The 22461-nt window shown below is 33.3% G+C and overlaps 1 protein-coding gene across 9 annotated transcripts in view; it reads right to left on the reverse strand.

The window, feature by feature from the left end:
* ICE2 (interactor of little elongation complex ELL subunit 2) overlaps nt 1–22461 on the reverse strand; it is a 66681-nt gene that overhangs the window by 22775 nt on the left and 21445 nt on the right. For 6 of the 9 annotated variants that reach the window (XM_077881321.1, XM_077881317.1, XM_077881318.1 and 3 more), the window contains 8 exons: nt 21179–21316; nt 20488–20604; nt 20164–20323; nt 19136–19317; nt 13408–13449; nt 10755–11745; nt 9874–10049; nt 5413–5542 (listed from right to left, as the gene is read on the reverse strand). In XM_077881321.1, the coding sequence (XP_077737447.1) occupies nt 5413–5542; nt 9874–10049; nt 10755–11745; nt 13408–13449; nt 19136–19317; nt 20164–20323; nt 20488–20604; nt 21179–21316 (1936 nt within the window). Of the gene's footprint in view, nt 1–1355; nt 1490–5412; nt 5543–9873; nt 10050–10754; nt 11746–13407; nt 13450–17600; nt 17834–19135; nt 19318–20163; nt 20324–20487; nt 20605–21178; nt 21317–22461 lie in introns of those variants that run through there. The other 3 variants (XM_077881322.1, XM_077881319.1, XM_077881325.1) reach the window with 3 other exon arrangements.

The following is a 22461-nucleotide window of genomic DNA, read 5'->3' on the forward strand; positions in this document are numbered from 1 at the left end:
TCAGGCTCCCTGCTGAGCAGGGAGACTGCATTTCCCTCTCCCTCTGCCCCTCCCCCCTGCTCGTGTGTGTGTGTGTGTGTGTGTGTGTGTGTGTGTGTGTTCTCTCAAATAATACTTTTTTAAAAAATAGAAGTTAAATGGATAAATTATAGTATATTCTTACAAAGGAATATCAAAACAATAGAAGCAAACAACTGCTACACAAAGCATGGATAAATTTCAAAAACTATGTTAATTGAAAGGAAGCATAAACAAAAGATTACTATTTTATGATTCCATTTGTATCAAGTGGCAAAACAAAACTATCAGAATAATGATTGCCATTGGAAAAGAGGAAAAAGGCAATGACTGGCAAGGTCACTTGTGGGTCTTCTGGGGCACTGGTAAATTTTCAGCTTCTTGATCTGGATAGTAGTTACAGAGGTGTTAGCTTTGTTAACTAACAAATAATTCCCTGAGCTGTACATTTATATTCTTTTCATTTCTAAAAATGTACTTAAAGTTAAAAATTGAAAGGGTGAGTGACTGGCACAGTCAGATGGGCATCTGACTCTTGGTTTCGGCTCAGGTTGTGATCTCAGGGTGGTGAGATCTAGCCATGTTGGGCTCAGTGCAGAATCTGCTTAAGACTCTCTCTCTCCTTCTCCCTCTACTCTTCTCTAACCCCTCCCATTCTCTCTCTTTAAAATAAATATACCTTTTAAAAAAAAAGTTAAAAATGGAAGAGAAAAACATATCAAATCAATGGTGTACTTTACAACTATTCTATTATCTTAGAACAGAAAGAGTACCATGCAGACACTTAAAAATTATGTATAAATATAGAAAAGAAAAAATATATAGAAAAGTTATTGCTCCTTTTGTTTTAGTCCACTTTTAATTTTTAGCTAAGAAAAAATTCTTTCTTGGGGTGCCTGGAGTGGCTCAGCTGGTTAAGCATCAGCCTTCAATTTAGATCCTGATCTCAGGGTCCTGGGATGGAGTCCCATGTTGGTTGGGCTCTGTGCTCAGCAGGGAGTCTGCTTCTCTCTCTCTTTCTCTCTCTCTCTGCTCCTCCCCCCACTCATGCTCTTTCTCTCTTTTTCAAATAGATTTAAAAAAAAAAAGAAATACTTCCTTAACTCTCATATCATAAAGATGATCTTCCATATTTTCACCTAATTCTAGGTTAGAAGTTTTTCCTCAGTACAAAAGTATACAAAATATTACTTCATTGTCTTGTATCTATTTTCATCAAGAAGAAATCTACTTTTGGGGCAATATAGTAGGTTATAATTATAATAAAAAATCTGTATATACAATCCTTGTAGTAGGATAAAAGAATACTATTATATTCATCATGTATAGGTGAAAAAGTTCAGGCCTGGGGGTTAAATGATTCTAACCAAGGTAAAAGAATTAGAAAATATATAGTAATCATACATATACCTTCTGATTCCCACATTCAGCATGATTTCCACTACTCCATTATAATGGAAAAAAGCACAAGCTGTGGAGTCAGAAAACATATGGATACAAATTCTGGATTTCCCACAAATTGTGTAATCTTGAGCAATAAACTTAGAGAACCTTAGTTTTTTTCTCCATATAACAAAGATAAACATCACCTATTTTACAGAATAGTGAGGATTAGCAAAAACGGGTATATAAGTAGTTGACCCACATTGCATACTTCATAACTGAGTTAGAAATATTGTTCTAGGGGTGCCTTAGTGCTTTAGTTGGTTAAATGTATGACTCTAAATTTTGGCTCAGGTCCTGATCTCAGGGTTGTGAGCGAGCCCTATGTCTGGCTCTACACTGGGCATGGAATCTGCTTAAGATTCTCTCTCCTTCTTTCCCTCTTGTCCCTCCCCTTGCTTGTGAGCTCTCTCCCTACAAAAGAAAAGAAAAATATTGTTCTATTATTTTTATACACACCTACATATATACATACATACACAGATATATTTAATAGTTCCTAAGGATAATTTTGGAGCACTTCAAGTGCATCATATAGCTTGGTTTGTGAGTGGCAGATACATAATGAACCAAAAGGAGAAAAGAAAAACCAACCCAACAATATTCTGTAAGTTGTACATTGGGAGGTTGGAAGGAGAGGAAATTGGGAAGAGGAGTGTAGTATAGAGAGGAAAACTGACATATTACAGAGAGGATCAAAGAATATTTGAAAAGAAACACATTACCTCTTTTAAAGGTACATACCGTAACTCCTATCTAGGAACTCATAATTTTGAATTTAGTTTGTTATTTGGAGGTCAAAGGGCAATAATAAATACTTCTGAAATGAGCTATCCTAAGTATTTTATACATATCTTCTTTAACTCTTGTCTATCTGTAGATTGGCACTCTTCTTAAAACCAAAACATTATGTTAAAAATATAATTATAAGAGGCTAAGTAATGAGTCATGCAAACTACTTTATAGTCACATCTGATGTATAACATATTTTAATTATATTCAGTTATTCCAGACACTACAATGACAAAATGACTGTTGCCTTCTGTATTTATTTTCTGTATTTTTCCACAAAGTAACTATAAGAAAAACTTAACTAAGGAGCCCTTTCTCCTATACTCCCTTCTTGTTGCAACATTTTTCTGAAATTAAAATAGTAACAGAGCAACATTAAAAAACAAAAACAAAAAATGAACACCTCTAACCCACAGATACTTTCAATTATTTATTTTTTTAGATTTTAAAAAAAATTTTAAGTAATTTCTACACTCAATGTGGGGCTCAAACTCACAACTCTGAAATCAAAAGTTTGCATGCTTTACTGACTGAGCCAGCCAGGTACCCCCCTATCTAGAACCTTTTAAAACAGCATTTCAAAACATATTCACCCCCACATAAAAAACCAAACCCATTCCCAAACCCAAAGAAAACACAACCATATAACATAAATTTCTCATCAAACTATAAAAGAAGCCAAATATACCATCCTTTATAAAAAAAAAAAAAAAAGATTTATTTGGCAGAGAGAGAGAGCACAAGATAGAGTACAAGCAGGGAGAAAAGGAGAGGGAGAAGCAGGCTCCCTGAGCCTGATGCCCATGCAGGGCTCAATCCCAGGACTCTGGGATCATGACCTGAGCTAATGGCAGATGCTTAACTGACTGAGCCACCCAGGCGCTCCACCACACTATTCTATTACATTAAAGTGAATGGCTTCTTCACTCAGTATAATACCCTCCAGTTCCATCCATGTCGAAGCAAATGATGGGTATTTGTCCTTTCTAATGGCTAAGTGAAGCAAGTCAATCAGAGAAGGACAATCATCATATGGTTTCACTCATACACGGAATATAAGAAATAGTGAAAGGGATTATAAGGGAAAGGAGGAGAATTGAGTGGGAAAAACTAGAGACCTTCTCTAGACAAAACATGAGAGACTCCTAACTCTGGGAAATAAAGATGGGGATGCTGAAGGGGAGGTGGGCGGGGGGATTGGGGCAACTGGGTGACAGGCACTGAGGAGGACACTTGATGGGATAAGCACTGGGTGTTATACTATTTGTTGGCAAATCTAACTTCAATTAAAAAAAAAAAGAACATATTAAAAATAAATAAATAGGGGATCCCTGGGTGGCACAGTAGTTTAGTGCCTGCCTTTGGCCCAGGGCGCGATCCTGGAGACCCGGGATCGAATCCCACGTCGGGCTCCCGGTGCATGGACCTGCTTCTCCCTCTGCCTATGTCTCTGCCTCTCTCTCTCTCTCTCTCTCTCTGGGACTATCATAAATAAATAAAAGTTAAAAATAAATAAATAAATAAATAAATAAATAAATAAAATGAATGGCTTCCAAGTGGGTAGGATTTACTAAGGATAAAGAGCACATAGAGCAATAATTATTTAGGACTTCAAAGAATACTTTAGATGGGGTAAGCTATATAGATGATGGCAGTTTTATCTGTTAAAGTATACCTTATGTTTAAAAAAAATATTTTATATTGTTTTAGTCATGTGTCTCTATTCTCTTTCAGTACCTTTAAAAAGGATTTAAGTGATGTTTTTGTTTCATCCTTTCCCAAAATGGATGTGGTTAGCCATTGCTTTTGAGTACCTTACATGAAGACTGTTGGTATGTTTCAAGGCATGAGGTCTTTTGGAGGAACACTGTGATTGTGGTTAGTGGCTGAAAACTACAACAAAAAACTTCCAGCATTCAGTATGAAGCAGGAGAAGGGGGCTAGTGCACCACGAAGTAGTACTTTTGAGTTATGGAGAGAGAGCAAATCAATTATCTTATTAATACTCTTATACAATAAAGGGAAAATACTGGTTAACCAAAATATGGAAAATATTTTCAAGTAAGTAACTCTTTTTGATTAAGAAAAATATGCTCTTAACAGGTGTTTCATATCAGGAATCATGCTAAGTGCTATGAAAATATGAAGTTTCATTAGACACTGACCTTAAACTACTTACTGTCTCATGGGAAGATAGGGTAAGTGTAAAAAAGAACAATACAATAGAAAGTAACACATTATAAGAGTGGTGAAAAGAAAAAAAGAAACAAAAACTCCCCAGGGTTGCCTAGGTGGCTCAGTTGGTTAGGCATTCAACTCTTGATTTTGGCTGAGGTCACAATCTCAGGTTCCTAGAATTGAGCCTCAGGATGCCTTGGGCTCAGGGTGGAAGTCTGCTTCTCTCTCTCTCTCCCTTTGCCCCTCCTCTGCTCATGCATATGCACTAGTGTGTGCTCTCTCTAAAATAAATCTTAAAAAAAAAAAAAAAAAGAAAAAAAAAAAGACCTTGCATTGAAAGAAGGAAATGACTTCATGGAAGGGCAGCTTGAGATAGTTAGGTTGAACTGAAACATACAGGATGAATTAAAAAGTATGGGGATAGAGCATTCCATTGGGAGGGAGCAATATCAGTAACAACTGGCAAGTAATCCTTCATATGAAGTATGTTAACTGTGCGTGAATCCAAATAACACAAATCAAATTCCCGACCAACCCCCCAAAACAGCAAACTAGAAACAAAGTTAAAAAAATTTGAAAAATTTTAAATGTCATTAGAATTTTAAGAAAATTTCAAAACATGTTCACATCAAAAAAAAAAAAAAAAAAACATGTTCACATCAATAGTTTAAAAGAAGCTTGTTAGAAAACACTTCTATAGTTTTAGCTTATTACACTGTAAAATAAAATATTTCAAAAATAAAACAATTATGTTGACATTCAAACACAACTAAACATTGAATAAGAGGGAAATGGAACATCTGATCTTACTAGTCTCACCCCACTATTTAACTCTGCAGTAGGAATGGTGTTGTAATAGAAAGGAATGTTAACACAATAAGAGAGCTGCAGAAAGTACAGAATGGAAGTCTTTATAATTGATTAAAAGTATATATTTACAATGGCATTAAAAAGGAGAACAAAGCTTGGTGTATAACTTACCAACATAAAATGAGCAGTTGGAATGCAATAAACTTTCAGTCCACAGGCGGCAAAGTTCACTTTCAGTTAGAGCTTCAACACCATAACAAGCTTGATATTCCACTTTTGGTAGTACATAAACTGGAAATTGCTGAAATGCAGGGTTATACTTTTTCAAAGCTCCATTAATTTATGCTTAATAGCAAATACATTTGCCTATATAGTTTTGCCACTTTCAAAATGCTTTCAGGTAATCTTATTTCATCCTTTCAAATACAGCAGAATTCAGACAGAAAGATGAAAAGAACCCTTGTTAGATGTGGGCAACACACAGAGGTGGATAGATAAATAAGAGATCCTGAACCAACAGCTCTCCCTCACCTCCACCCAAGATCCCTGTACCTCCCTATCTACACATTTTATCAGGGAATGTAACTGACAGTAGCAACCTTGGAACAGAGCCTATGATACATAGTTGCCCAAAGGTTCAAATCTGGATATCAGAAAGACTGTTATACTAGTAATTCTCAGAGGATAAAAAAGGTAAGAATTTTTGGCCCCTTTAATGCATGAGACAAATGATCTCAGGGTCAAATACTCTGGGCAGCTTGTTTCCATTCTAAGAATGAAGTGTATAAGCATTAAAACCTACATTAACACCTGTGAGTGTCTTTATCTTGATTAATACAAAAGCTTGTTTCAAACACTAAGTACCTGGTAAATTATCCACTTAGAGTTTAATGGTCAGGACACTAAATAGATTAAGTAAAGTAACTGTGGCCATTACTAGTATAAAGTAGAATATGCAAGGAAATACATGCTTGTGAAATAATGTCATGTTATGTTCACTGTGCTCATGTTAGTTCATTTCTGTCAAAGAATATTCTACTCTTAATAGTCTCTTCATTTCCAGCTGCAGAAGGAGAAATACAAGATTTAACAAATATATTCCAAGTGATATAACCAGTTAGTACTTTTGAAATTATACTAAACTGCCACTATTCATATACTTGAAAATATTTCACAAATGTTTCAGAATTCCTGATTTTCACAAAGTGGCAAATTTAGTGGGCTTGGAACAATGATGGTGGTTAAGAATAATTCAAATCCAGTAAAATTTTTGTTAACAGTAGGGTTGGTTCAAATGATTACCTGTGAATGTTGTAAAACCTTATAGTAGTGTTTCTTTTATTTCAATGTGTATATGAATAACCTGGTGAATAACTTTGTTAAAATGTAGAGTCTGACGTGAAGAACAATGTTTTGCTTTCTTAAAAATTGAAGTATAATTAACACACAGTTTAATATTAGTTTTGAGTGTACATTATAATAATTTGACAATTCTTTTTTTTAAAGATTTTATTTATTGAGACACACACAGAAAGAGAGAGAGAGAGAGAGAGAGAGAGAGAGAGAGGCAGAGACATAGGCAGAGGGAGAAGAAGGCTCCACGCTGGGAGTCGGGTGTGGGACTCGATCCCGGGTCTCCAGGATCATGACCCTGGCTGCAGGCGGCGCTAAACCGCTGCGCCACTGGGGCTGCCTTAATTTAACAATTCTATATAGTAGGTTTTGTGTATTTGATAAGTAAGCTGTTGTTCCAGGGGCCAAACCTCAAGTATAAGGACTCTATGGTGTTGTCTCAATTAAAAAAATTAAATTGTGATTAAGATAATTTTACTGGTAAAGCTTTTTATTATATAATAATTCTTCAGCAATTGGTAATCTGCATTTAACTACCATAAGCTAGAGATAAAGAAATGGAGGTCAAGAGGGTTAAGAAATTTGCTCAGAGACAGAGCCAGTTTATAGCAGAGTTGAATAACTGATATAGAAGATATACCCTTTTTGGATCATGAGTTGATTTTTCCATGATAATACTGCCTTATATCTATAAAACTAAGTCCTGAATCTGGTTTTAATTTCTGTATGTATTCTACTGCCACCTCCAGGAAGCCAAGGGAAAGAAAAGTCTGAATATTTCATGGTAGTATTCTAAAATTAGAGTGAAATTTTAATTCCAATCAAAGTTTCAAACTATAAAAATTAAATTTACTATTCCTTTCTTCTTTGAATAGTAACTCTTATTCTCCCCAGCTGAAAGCTTTTCTTGGTTCTGTCTTCCAATTTTTCACATAGACCTTTTAAACTTTTCCATACATTCCTAAATAGATATTTCATAGCTAGTATCAGAGGTTGAAGAGACTTCTAAGTGTTTTAAAGCTTTATCTAAACAAGTCGGTTTTTAAGTAATGAGAATGCTTTCTTACCTAGAGTTTAAATAGTGCTACTTCAAAACTTCTCAAACTAGTGCTTAAATTATCCTAAAGTTCCCTTCCTTAATAACATCCTCCTCTTTCTTCACCCCTCAATTCTTCTCATTTACTTAATACCTGTTTATTGTGTTTCTAGGATATAAAACATTTGGGAGAAACAGGTAAATAGGACCTGATTCCAAGGGAAATTCATTCTACAAGGGATTTAAATCATGTGTACTAAATGATTACATGTAATAAAAAGGTACAGTATGATAAACATTCACTGAAAAATTTAAAATTTTACTCTGGGTTTGACATCATCAAAAACATAAGGCCTCTATTTAGATATTCTCTGGGGTTCAACTGGTTTGATATATCTTGATGAAGAGTGAATTCACATCTATAAGGTTTTGTCCCAACACTTACAAGTTGCCTTTAGTCAACAGAATGACAATGTCCTTAACAGGCTGTCTGTTTCAAGAATTAACTCAGTATCCAATATATCCCTAAGCTGTTCTTTTTTTTTTTTTTTTTTTTTTCCCTAAGCTGTTCTTAAGAAATACTGGCCCATCAATAGTTCCTAACTGCTGTGAGCTGGCACATCAATACAAAGTGGTATGGGTTCAAAGGGTAAAAAGTAAAAGAAATCAGGTTAGCTTCCAAATAAATAAAAGAGATATCAAATAAAAATTAAAGAAATAAAACACTGAAAATATAATACATAGCACTGATACTACATATATTCAAGATGTTCATGCTATAGCCATTAAACTGATCATAATATAAATAAGATAGGAAAATCAGTAAATAAAGTAAAATCTCTTAATTCAGAAAATATTAGCATGTATTTAGGAGCAGACTAATACAAAATCTTTAGTATTTTGTCATTCCTTGACTTTCTCTTATAAAAAAAATACTACCTCATACATTTAATTCAAAACTATTTGGTTTTTAAAATTTAAAGTCTGAACCACTGATAAAAACCAAATTATGAGAATTAAGAATTTAAAAATGTATTCACAATCTCCCTTCTATTTGACAAAGGTAACAGTATCATCAAGCAAAAGATCCTCCAAGTCTATTGGATTCTAGGGGACAAAGATCCTAGATCCTGATGGTTTAGCTTTAGAGTTTTTTCGTGACAGATCCTGCTATTAGCAGTTTAGAAAGGTTGGACCATCTGCTCTCCCTCCTTTCTTTCCTTTATTTTCCAAATTATTCCTTAATGTGACAAAGCAGTAATCAGTGACTTGATCCACAAGGGTCAAGGTTAGAACATCACTATTTTTGATCACTTGACTCCTAGCCCCAAACATAATGACTTCTAAAGTGGTCACTGAGGATACTTATCAGTGGTAGGTTAGAGAGCAGAAGATAGAGACAGCAAAATTAAAACAAGTAACTTTTTAAATAAAAAACATAAATATACACACACACAATGACAAATACACACAACAGAAAAAATTCTCTTAAGTAAAAATGAAAGACATCATTATAATCAGCTATAATATAGAGGGTCTTCTTTATTTACCAAATTCAGTGGTGCCACACACACAAAAAATCAAACTAATCTCAATGTGAACTTCAAACATCAAGTATGGAAAACCGTTTAAAGAACCAATTATTCAAACTGTAGCAAGAACTTTTTAACTGAAAAAAAAAAAAAAAAAAAAAAAAAAACCTTTTTTACATCAATCCCCCCCCCTCCCCCCAAGACCAACAGGGGAAAAAGAATACGCCTGGTCTTCTAACAATTCTGCAAAGACTTCAAAGATATCTGTAAATCCCCCTTTCAAAATGTGGGACTTCTAAAATGAGTAAAGAAGATCCCCAAAGTAAGAGAAAAAAGGGCTAAAATATCACAAGGAATTCCAAATTAACAGAAAGCAGGAATATATGTACCTGTCTAGGTCAAATCTGTGATGGTGCAATTTTTCATTAAGTTTATAAATTCTATGTTAGAATGTTACTGGCATTCAAGAATTTTATATTTAACACTTTCCACTTTCCCTTATTAAAAGTGTTTTCAGTATTTTACTAAAACAACAACAACAACAACAAAAAACCCACCCACACACACAAAACCAACAAAACACCCCAGCTCATTCTGGAATAATTCCAATAGTGATCAACAGTTTAAAATTAAACTTCATAACAATGGCATGTGAAACATTTGATTATCCACTTATATTACCACATCCTAACTCCCCAAGTAACAACTTACTCTTCTGATTTTCTTCCGTTTTTTAGAACGTGGTCTGGTCTCTATCCTCTGGACACTGCATCGCACAAGTAACAACAGGTCTTGCAGGCTAAATAACTTGTAAACAAAATTTCCTTCCTGGGGAGCTACATATTCTGATGTATCTTCAACATAGTCCTGAAGTTCATATGGCAATCCTTTAAAAATAATTATATTTCTCATTTTTATTTTAAAATACATTAGCTCTTTACACATAATTCAAGATAAAACAATTCAATTATCTATTTTTGAGTTTTTATTAACTATTTTTAACTTTCCATTTCCTCAGTTGAACACTTAAACTATTACCATTTCTGTTTACTTTTACTGGAAATGTAGTCAAGAGCTTAGGTCAAAGCTTTAACTACCACTTTCATTAACCCTAGCCAAGTTTAAATTAGTGAGACAACATATGAAGAAGAAAACAAATTTTTAAAAAGTGATGTTTTGTCTAAACCAGGCAGAGCTGAGCTACAGCATTATATTATCTCAGAAAGTGAAAGGTATAAAACTATAGTCCAACATCATGAATTAGTAAATGTTGGACTCATAAATGTTTATGGTTATTTTTGATCATCTCCCCTTCATCAGTTCAGTGAGCAACATTACCTGCAGTTACAGTAGCCACTGTACATGTTGGATAAACACAAGTTTAAAAATTACAAAAATCCATACAACTTTGTGTACATATTTGAAGAGAAGATTTTGGAAGCTGACACACTAGATTGAAAAATGAAGTATCAATGACCATGTAATATTATAAGGCAGGTCTAACAAAGAAAGTGAGGGACTGAGGGAGAAAAAACTAAGGATAAAGAAGAGGCAAACAGTTAATATAAAGGTCTTTATAAATATTTACTTACGTCCTTTTGGCTTCTGAAATGCAGAAGGCCATACAGATTTTGGCCAACTAGAAGCATCTGAAAGAGCAGATTGCTCAGAAGCAGGAGGTTGTTTAGAATTTTCCAAATTCATTAAGGGCACTTCAGGTATTTTTCTGGAAATTGGTTTCAGGAGTTCATCCTGCATTTTTAAAATTTCTCCAACTGGATCAAATTTTTTATATACTCGTTTAATAGGTTTTTTTAAAACACATGACTCTTCAAGACTACAAGTAGCATTAGTCTGGTTTCCTACAGAGGCCTGTGCTGAGGAAGAATTGGGGCTAGCTGGTTTAGAACTTAAATTAGAATTCTTATCAGTTGTCTTTCCATTACTATTATTTTGACATTCTGTATCAATGATTAAACAGTCTTCATCTGTATCACTATTGCAAAGAATTACATCTTCACTTCTTACTGGTTCTGAGGTAATAGTCTTTTCCTTTGAATTGTCTGTGTTCTCTAGAACATTCAGTTTTTCAGGGGCATATACCTTATCAGTAGTCAAATCATTTTTATGACAAGTTTCAATTTCTGTAGAACTTTCTAACTGTAAAGAATCAGACATTTTCAAGTTATTATCCTGCACCAAAAAGTTGTCAGAATTTGATGGCTTTTCACCACATGGTACAAATCCCTGATCATCTTTATTTCTGCACTCTTCAGGGCCACCGTCCATACCAGTCACCAGCTGTTTCTCCTTTTGCAACTGTTCCATCAGAATCTGAGATAAACTTCTAGAATGAGCAGAGATGTCTGGTGCAGTTGGTACCACAGATGTGGTTGCTGTGCTGGGAGCTGTGGGAGTATCTGTCGTGTTGGGTACTGTGGAAATACTTGCTGGACTTGGTGACTTTGATGGTTTGGTGGTGTTTACTCCAAAAGTTTCAAGTTCTGTGACATCACCATCAAAATCCAGGTCCAAATTTTCAAGGGACTCAATCTTTCGGCACTCATTAACTTCATAAGACATCTTAAGAAAATATATTGGTAAACTATTAGCAGGTATTCCAGGACACCCCTCACCTATCTCTTAATGAATGTCACTACCCTTTCACATAGATAGTTCATGCTCTTTGAAAGCAGAAAAAAATGTCTAATGGCTTTGAAAGTTTCTTGCTTAAGATAAACTACTAGCAACTAATTTATTCAATCTTATCTTCCCACTGAATTTTTTTTTTTTTAGAATTCAAGAGTTTAATGGATCACTGATTTTTTTTTCAAAATTTTAAAAATTTAAATTCAATTAATTAACAGAGTATATTATTGGTTTCAGAGGTAGAGCTCAGTGATTCATCAGTTGTATAAACACCCAGTGTTTATTACATCACATGCCCTCCTTAATGCCTGTCATCTGGTAGTGCCAGCCCCACACCCCCTCCCCTCCAGCCTTCCCATTGAAATGTTGATGAAACACAGACAAATTTGCCAAATTGTAACAGCACAGGAAATAGGGAATACTTGTGAACCTCCATATCCCACAAGGAATTTCCACAAAGAAATCTCCATCAAAAACCAGAACCATAAAGAACAAATGTGGGCCAAATAGGAAGGCAGTATATTTTCACTGATACCGACTCCATAATCTCTTGTAGAGACACCTGTACTTAGTTGACCAGGAGGAAGGCCTCTTTGCCACTGTGAGGAAGCTGCTTTCTAATGCAGCTGGGGAAGGGTCACCAGCCTCTGATGTATCCCTGACATCAATAGTGATTTTTGACACCTACTCAGAGAAAACAACTCCTAGTAATATGGACTGGAAATGATTTTATTGTATTCTGGGACATGAAGCCATTGAGGTTGTAGTTTTCCATGTAGTGTTTTAGTAATGGAAGAACTATAGACAGTTTTAATTTATTCAAGAATAAATTGTCCTCTTCCCAAGCAGCAATAGATCTCTCCTCAATCTAGCAAAGGACTTTCGATAAATACCATAAAAGTCTGGTTACATCTGCTATAGACATCCACTAGCCATACAATTTAGGATTTGAGGGAGGAATATTCTACCAGCAATCACATAGAGAGAAAGTAAGTTATTCAACCTCTCTGAACCTCAATTTCTTCATCTTTAAATAATGACAATAGAGTCATCTTCTTGGATTTGTTCTAAAGATTAAATGAGAACTTGTATATAGAAAGTTTCTTAGCATACTCTCTGGCACATAGTAAGAAATTTCTCAATAAACAGTATCTCTTATAAAATAGATCACCGGATTTAGTAAAAATAAGAGTAAACCATATGCTGTTTACATGAGGCATTCTTATACAGAAAGGTTAAAAACAAAACAATGGGACTAACATCAAGAAATGGAGAGATGAGAGAGCAATATTAAGTGTTAGACAAAGCAGAATTCAATATAGAAAACATCTGATACAAAAAGGGATCCTATACTGAAAAAAGATGAAATCCATGATTAAAGAATGAATTGTGACATGCCAAATAACTTCAAAATATTTAGTCAAAATATGTAGTCAAAATTGAAAAACAAAAGGAAAATTTGACAGAAACACAATTGTACTTGGTCAACAATATACTACCTCTGAGTAAAAACAGGGATATAGAAGCACTATACTATTAAACGAAACCAATATATACGAATGACTGAAAACATATATACAGACTGCAAAGATATACCTTTTCCCTCCCAAGAATCCAAGGGGCATTTCCAAAGATGGACTATAAATTAACATATAAAGAAAACATCAATATAGTACAAAGCAAAATCTGCTAAGATCTTATTCCCTATTTAGAAGGAAATAAAATTAGAAATCATTAAGAAAAAAATGTAAACAAACAACCATAATCCCAAACATTTGGACATTAAAATATACTCCAAATTGTTGGATAAAAGAAGAAATTAAAGTAACTGCAGAATAGTTAAAAAGCAACAAAAAAAAATATTAGACATTAAAAATCAGAACTATCATTCACAGCCTTTTCAAGAAATAAGAAAATACTAACATAATCATAATAATAAAATGAAGAAATTTAATAATTATAAAACCAAAAATTAATTGAAAAACAATGGTCTAATTTCTAACATAACTTAGATAAAATTTTAAATATCATTTATCTGTAAATATTTCAGTATGCAGGGGTAAAAGGATTCTTCTCTACATGTCATTAACTATATCAATAAAAATTAATAATTCCTTAATGTCATAAAATATGTAATAAGTGTTAAAATTTCTCAGTCTGATAAATGTTTTTTTACAATTGTTTATTGGAATCAGGTTCCAATCAAGATCCCCACACTGTATTTGGCTGACATCTCTTTCAATTTTCTTTAATTTCTCAAATGTTTCTCCTCCAAATTCTGGCAACTCCCACATACCAGATATTTGCAGGAAAAAAACAAGTTGTCTTGCAAAAATTTCCAATTCTGGATTTTAACTTCCGCATCCCTCTGATGTCATTTAACACATTCTTTTATTCCCTAAGTTTCCTATTAAAACAATGTAGTAGCTTGATTAGATTCAGGTAGTTTGTTGTTGTTTTTTAACCTGACTATGGTGGTACTGTGTACTTCCTACTTCAACCAGGAGGATAACAATTTTCTGGTTGTCTTTCTTCTTGTGATATTATAATTACTCTGTTGGTTCATTGAGTGTTCTCAAGTTAATCTATCCATTATGAAATTCCTCATTGATCTAATTATTTTAGTAGCCAGAACTGAAGATTACTGCTTAGGTTTACTATTTCATTAGGAGCTGCAAAATGGTGACAGTCATATTCTATCACAACCCTGTAATATAGTTTGCACTGGACAGGCAAGATAATTGTCTGGTATTTTTTCTTTTTATTGGTTTTTAGAATGACTTTATGTCCTAGCATCCTCCAAAAGTGACCAGTACTTTTTTTTTTTTTGAAGTATCATTATGGGTTCAGGGGTTTTAACATACTTCATATGTTTTAATCCATTGTGGTCATTCTTTGTCATGTCAAACTGACACATCTCTGGTCAACAGGAAATCCTTCAACTGGCTCTGGCATCTTTTTGATACTATTCCAGGGCTTTTACTTAACTTCTTGATTGGCATTTATATCTCTTCTATCTCCGAAATTCTTCGTTCCTCATATACACATAATTACTTGTTTTATCATACTATCTAATGTGCTCAAAATACAAAAGTAGTATTATTAATGACAATATAGTTGCTAAATGCAGTTTAAGTTTTTTTTGGCAGTTCTTTTTGTACTTAGGATATACATCTTTAGGGATGTATAGTCAAATTAGTTTCTAATCATTTAAAAAAATTCACTGAGTGGTTAAACCACTAGCTTAATATACAGTCGATTGATTTGTTTCCTTTCAGCTTAGGTTGGCTTTTATACCATTTCAAAAAAATTTTTTATAGACGTGGAAAAAATTTTTATGACTTAAAAGTCAAAACTGTAAAATAAAGTAAATCTAGTTGACATCCCTGCTTTCTTGACTTTGTTTTATCCTTCCCCCACATTAAATTAACAATTTTATGTTAATTTAATTAACAATTTTTAATTAATTTTAGGTTTATTTTTATTATGTAGGGTTTTTATTCTTTTTAATATAAGCATAGATAAGCAAATAAGTATATAGATTTGTACTTCACCTTTCACAAATAAAAAGTAGCATATTACGCAAGATATTTTCTTCCTTACCTTTTTCATTTAACAGTAGATCTTAGGTATCACTCTACAACGACCTATGGCTTCCTCATTCCTTTTAATAGCTGCATTCTATGGTACTAAGGATGTACAGTTTATTTAATCAATGCCCTATTAAGGGACATGTGGTTTGTTTCCAGTCTTTGGCTACTATAAATAGTGCTGCAATGAATACCCTGCACATACGTTTTGCTCTTTTCCTAGTATACTTTTTTATTTTGTTTTTTGTTTGTTTTTTTATAAGATTTTAAGTAATCTCTACACCCAAAGCGGGGTTCAAATTTACAATCCTACAATCAAGAGTCACATGCTCTACTGTTAGAGCCAGTCAGGCGCCCCTCCCTAGTGTACCTCTGAGCTATATTTCTAGAATTGAGATTTCTAGGGCAAAGGATGAACCCATTTCATGTTTTGTGGGTACATCTTTCTTCATTTGACTATGGAAATGTTACAGCAATTATCTTTTTTCCTCTAATATTTTTGCATGAGCTTCTATCAACATTACCCTTCAATTTCTCATCTTTAAATTAGATGGGTTCTGCTCCTATGGGAAGACAATCCCGTGTAAGGGTATGGCATGATAGCTTTCTGAACTTCATGGCTCTAAGCTTATGCTCCACTGTTACCAAAAAGTATGTAATTACGTATGTATGTATGTAGGTGTGTTTGTATGCATATAAGTTTGTCTGAGTGCATAAAATCTTAAGTACATTCTGAAATCTGCTTTCTCTATTCTCCTCTTCCTCAGTTATACGAAAACTTCTCTTTTCTTTACCTTTAATGTTCTTGTTTTGCTCAATATGAATTCTACTACTAGTCTGAGTGAAGGCTTTGTTTTGGAAGGGACTTTGGTTAGTTTCTAGAGTTTTAAAGGCCCAGGTTATCTTAGAACTCTCTTAATTTCCTGAGTGCCCCTGGACTCATCTACAAATTATAGCCTATCCACATTATTTTCACTTGTTTTTCTTCATTCCTTCTTGTATCTGTGTACCATGCTCCTTCTGTCTGGAATTATTTTCCTTGTGCCTAAAGAACAACCAACAGAGGCAGTTTTCTGGTAGTAAACCCAGTTTTTATCTAAAAATATATTTAATTTTTTTTTTAAGAATATTTTCACTGGTTAGAGAATTTTAGTGTAGGGGTTATTTTAGTACAGTATATTGTTCCAGTGTCTTCTGGCTTCCATTGCTATTGTTGACAAATTCCTTGCCAGTCTAACTCTCATTCTTACCGTCCTATAATGGTAATGTACATTTTGTTTTTCTGGTGGCTTTTTTCTTTTTTAAGATTTATTTATTTATTTGAGAGACAGAGGGAGAGAGAGCATGTAGGGAGTGGGGGAGAGAGAGTCTCAAGCTGATTCCATGCTGAGCGAGGAGCCAGATGCTGGGCTTAATCTTATGACTAAGATCACTATCTGAGCTGAAATTATGAGTTGGATACTTAACTGACTGTGCCACCTAGGTGCCGGTTTCTGGTGGCTTTTAAGAGTTTGTTTTTTGTTTCCACCTATTGGTCTGATTATCTCTTTTACACTATCCTTCTGGATAACATGTTAGATATTATCACTATATCCTCTATATCTCTTACCCTGTTCTTTTTGTTGTCTGTATTTCATTATGGATAGTCTCATCTTCAGACTCATCTTCCAGTTTATCAATTCTCTTTTCAGCTTTATCTAAGGTGCTATTAACCCCATTTAAAAATCCTTAACTTATTATATTTTTCAGTTAAAAATTTTTTCTTTAGTTCTTTTTCAAATCTACTATCGCTTTTAAAATTTCTAGTTCCTCATTGAAATTTTCAGTATGGCTTTAATTTCCTTGAATGCTGTATAATCAAACAGAGATGGTTAATAGTTTCTGATAGATAATTGCAGGATCTATTTTCGTGAGTCTATTTCTTTGGTCATTGTTTCTGATGGTTCTTGCTCACAGTATCTAGTTTCCTCGTGGGTTTGGTTATCCTTATGCTTTCTAGATGTTTTATTTAAAAAGTTAATTGTAGAAATATTTAAGACTCAAAATGACATTATATTCCTCTAAGAATTACTTTTATTCACTCTTACTGGGTGTCTAGAGACACTAGCAAGCCAAAAGCATCTCAATCCAAGTTCAAGTCCTGAAAACTCACACTACAAATTCTGAGAAAGTGGACTTATCTCTAGTTCACCCTTACTCCTGGGGTGCAGCCCTCTAGGGTTTAAGCACTTAGTAGAATAAACTCTGACTTTTGTCCCTCTAGTCCTGTGATGCTGCCAAAAAACATAGTTCATTTTTTGCTGCCCCTTCAGAAATGGCAAATATCATTCAGGGCAAACATGACTCTGAGTTAAAGACTTACCTTTCTGGATTCTGGTCTCCTCTAGAATCTCAGCCCTGTAATTTCCTATCTTGTTAGCTCTTTGATGACTCTAAGAAAGAAATTTTTATATTTTGTCCCACTTTTTAGTTGTAAGCAAGTAATGGTAAAGATCCAAATTACTTGGTTTGCCATTACAGAAAGAAATTACTCTGTCACTTTTTATCCCTTTCAACCTACTTCATGTTTCTTCATAGAGCTTGTTATTTCCTGACATTCACCTCATACCAAGTATAAGATAGATTTAAAAATGTAAAAAAAGAAAACTTAAGAAACAATTGAAAGTACTTTATGACATTATACCATATATATATTAAAGGCAAATGGTAGAGAAAAACATAAACGAATATGAAAGACAAAAGGCCAATATTCTTAAAATAGTATGAGCTCTTCGGTATAAATAAAATAAAAAAAATGTGTTTCTATTTTATTTTCTAATTTTGTTTGCTCCTTCACTTTATTCAAGTCTCTGTTCGTATCTCCTGTTGGAAAAGCCTTCTTGATCATCAATCTAAAACAATCCAATTCCCACCAATTTACCAATAACCTACTCTATTTTTCTGCATAGCACCTGCTTGTTTGCTATGGTTTAATTATCTGCATCCTCTATCACTAATGTAAGCTGTGAGAGAAAAAAGAGACTTTATTCACTGCTGTATCCTCAATGCGAAGGATTTGTAAAACGAACAGATAAAGTTTTGTCCAAAACAGAATGTCTTAACTTTAAGAATCATGGAAAAATATTTTTTAAATACACAAAATAATAGAAATAGTATTTATGGAATGCCAAGCATTGTTCTAAATGCTTTACTTGTATTAACTCATTTAATCCCAAATAATCCTGAATTAGGTACTGTCTTAAAACCCATTTTACAGATGAGCAAACCAGAGACAGAAATTACAAAGCTTACCTAAGGTCATGCAGCTACTGAGTATACTGAAAAGAATTAACAATCTGGCCAAATACTTTTCTGCACCAAACTCATCTATTCCTTTTCATACTTAAAAACTCTTGAATATGAATGAGGCCAATTAAATAAAACCACTATCATGATTACCACCACCACTAAGTTTTTTCATATATACTAAAGACTTTACTCAGCATTTTACATATAATAACTAACTTATCCTTGTGAAGTAGGTATTATCATTTTTCTTTTACAAAAGGAGAAAACTGAGGCTGAAGGAAGTTAATTTAGTTGCTTAAAGTCTAGCTTGACTGGGGGTTCAATTTTAACTTTAAATCTAAAGTCTTTATTTTTAACTACTAGATTTAAAGCCTTGCAATAAAACTTTATGCTTCAAAAAGATAAAGTGCATTCCCTTAAAAAAAAAAAAAGCAAGCATTACATACATCCATTTCAGACATATAATCTTCCGGTTTGTCCATAAATACTGCAGAGACTGGAACAGATGTGTTTTTGGACATCATGAATTTTAATGGAACTTCATGGAAGATTTGATTTCTCTCTCTCATTGTCATTTTCTTTTGGGGAAGTGGTGAATTAATATAAATTACTTTAACCGGTTTTGAACCTTAAAACAGAAAAATAAAGAGAGTGATTAGTTTCCAGAAGTTATATTTTAAAACAAACAGGATATAGGACAGAAAGAAAGATTACCAAACAAAGAAATACAGCACAGGAAAGCGCAGCACATGTCTCATGTATTTTCCACCCTTGAACTTGTGATCTTTAATGTGCGTTACAGATAAAAGGGGAGAGATTTTGGCAAGAAAAACATGTTCTCTAAGAAATTTTTAAAAGAGAGCTTCTGCTTTTTATTTCTTATACTTTTATTGTCATTATTACTCAGTTCTTATAGGACTTTCAAAAAGTGATGAAATTTTACCACAGAGAATAGATTACATATAACTCTATAGTTTTGTTTCATTAGACACAGTTCTAGATTTACTAAAATCATTACATATAATATTATTCTAGAAGATATTAACTTCTCAGTCCAAAGAAAACCTATCCAGTGCTTACAAGTATAGACCTATTTTAATTCTGAGTTCCAATACCAGACAAGTCTTGGAAACTCACCCATTTGAGACTAATAAGGTATTGCATTCCTTTCATTTCAATGAAAGACGGAGAATTTTTTTCATGTATTTTTGGCTACCCTATAACATAACTATTTCTCTCTCACCCCCCAACATGAGTACAGGTTCCATAGATCTAATAACTCATGCATGAGTATCAATTCTATAGTAGCACTATACATTTAAAGTTCTACAAAATGTAAATGTAAAATTCACATCCACCTTAAATCAAAACTTAAGATTTTATTTGACAAATGACCACCTATGTTTAGACAGCTGAAATAGAACTGTTCCAACTCCTCTTTTGAGAGCATTACTTTATATGGCAAATCACAAACCTGCAACAGGTATTACTTGAATACACACAGGAATTTCCCACTGTTCCTTGTAGTTTGGTCCATGATTATTTAATAATGTAAATAATGATTGACTAGTTAGAGCTATCTGAGGGTGATATCTTGAAACAAGCTTCTCTGCATTTGGATCTTTACTAATATCCTGAAAAACAACATATAACTTGTTACTTCATTATATTTATTGGAAATTTCTTTGATGAAATGCCAAAAAGAAGGGAGAAATTCAAGAAGGGGACCTTGTAACAGTAAGATTATATGTACTTTATGAGGTAGGAGATTACTTGGGAAAAGCACTTTCCTACTTACATAATGCATAGCTGCAGCTGTTTTTTCTGGTGTCTCAGTGGTGGCTATGTCATCTTTTGAGAGCTGTAACTTCACAGGCATTGAGGGAAATACTGTTTTCACATATTTTACACTGCCCTAAGTAAGAAAAAAGGGAATGTCTTATTGCAAGTATCATATGTATTTTTTCCCCCTAAGAAAAGTATCTTTTCATCATATGAAACTCTTAACTTAAAATTCTCCACTCTACTTTAGTCTTCTTAAAGCCAAGACTTCTATGATTTTGCTACACGACCTACATGTTTTTTTCAAAAACATCCAAAACAAGGGTGCCATGGAATTTTCCTTATCACTTTACATTCTAACCTCTCATTTTATGAGGTACAAATATAACAGAAACTTTAAAATATCCTCTCTATACATACTTATTTTCCATGATTGTGAGTAAAATCATTTAAAAGAAAAAAGGTCCCCTGCTTGTATTCTGAAACATTAAGAAAGATGAGAATGAAGAAAAGAAAATCAAGAAACAAAGTTGATAGTGACATTAAAAAAAAAAATCAAGTATTGATATCCACAAAATAAAAGATACATTTGCATATTTTAGAAGTTGTATCTCATTGTTCAAAACTTAAAACATAAATATCATCTATGTGAAATATAGGTGATGTTTTAGACAAAAGAAAGTTATATCTTCGTTGGTAAACCTTACCAATGCAAGAAGAGTTTTTTCTAACTTTAATCCCATCTCTATTCTGAAGGGGAAGAATCCCATTAAGCTAGTGACTTCATGGAGAGTATAGAACTCTGGATACTTTTTCACTTGTTCAGTGCAAGCTCTTAAAATTTGCTGGGAAATAAAAATTAAGAGAAATTCATTTTTATCACACTTCTCTAAATACAACAAAAATAATTTAGTTACATATGACTACATAATTATTCATTGAAAGTATTAGCCTCATTCATTAATCAAACTTCTAATAATCCACGCATAATGTATATTCCTTATGTGAGTTACTCTCTCATTTTCATAATTCTTTTTAACCTAATTTCTTAAAAGATTGATATGTAAGAATACTAAAATTAGCAATTGTATTAAAATTTAAAATTAAATAGAAAAGATGCATCATATTTTCTGTGCTATTTAAGAAACTGTCAAGGAAATAAAGCCACATGAAAATTTCAACACACTTTCCTGCAACAAAAGCAGTTACATGACTAATTAGAAATAAGTAAGTTTAATACATTAAAAAGATTCCCAAGCACAATGGATTAACAAAGTAGTTGTATTACAAATCATTCTAATCTATAATCTAAAAAAAAATATCAATTTTAAAACTAATTAAATGATGGAGTATTTAGTATTTTCTTCTCTCTAAACTTTTCAAAAATACTATAACTCATCAGGAAATATAATCAAGAAGGAAATAAAATTCACAGCTTTACTCAAGTAGGATATATGACACTTGTGATAACATGTAAATAACTAAAAAATGCACAGTGGTTTTGGGTGGAGTCAGGTTATAAAAAACACATGTACTTCATCTTCTAAGAAATGCATTTTTTCCTCTTCTGTCAATGAATCTAATACGAACCTTTTAGAATATACTTTATATCACAAACGTAATTAGCAATAAGCATATCTTTGTAATCGTTATATCCTGTTTCCTTCAGAAATTTATAAAATTTGTCATTACAAATTAATAATTTTACTCCAGTCTCTTTTCATCTAATTTCATATCTCCTTCTCCCTTTCCTTAATCCTCACTTCCTGCTAACTTTTACATTTTTCCCCCTCCATCCATGCTTTTCACTGCTGACACTGGTATTTTATTCAGGATATTTCTTGCAACTGAGGCAGATAGGCGTTAACATGGGAAGGTTTTGTTTGTTTTTAAAAATCCTAGTCAATTGCAAAGTCAGATCTGCATCGTATCTTTGCTCCTCATTTACACTAGTTAACTTCCACCTCTAACATTCCCATCCTGTGGCAGT

This window comes from Canis aureus, chromosome 32, assembly GCF_053574225.1.
Source record: "Canis aureus isolate CA01 chromosome 32, VMU_Caureus_v.1.0, whole genome shotgun sequence".
NCBI classification, from domain to species: domain Eukaryota; kingdom Metazoa; phylum Chordata; class Mammalia; order Carnivora; family Canidae; genus Canis; species Canis aureus.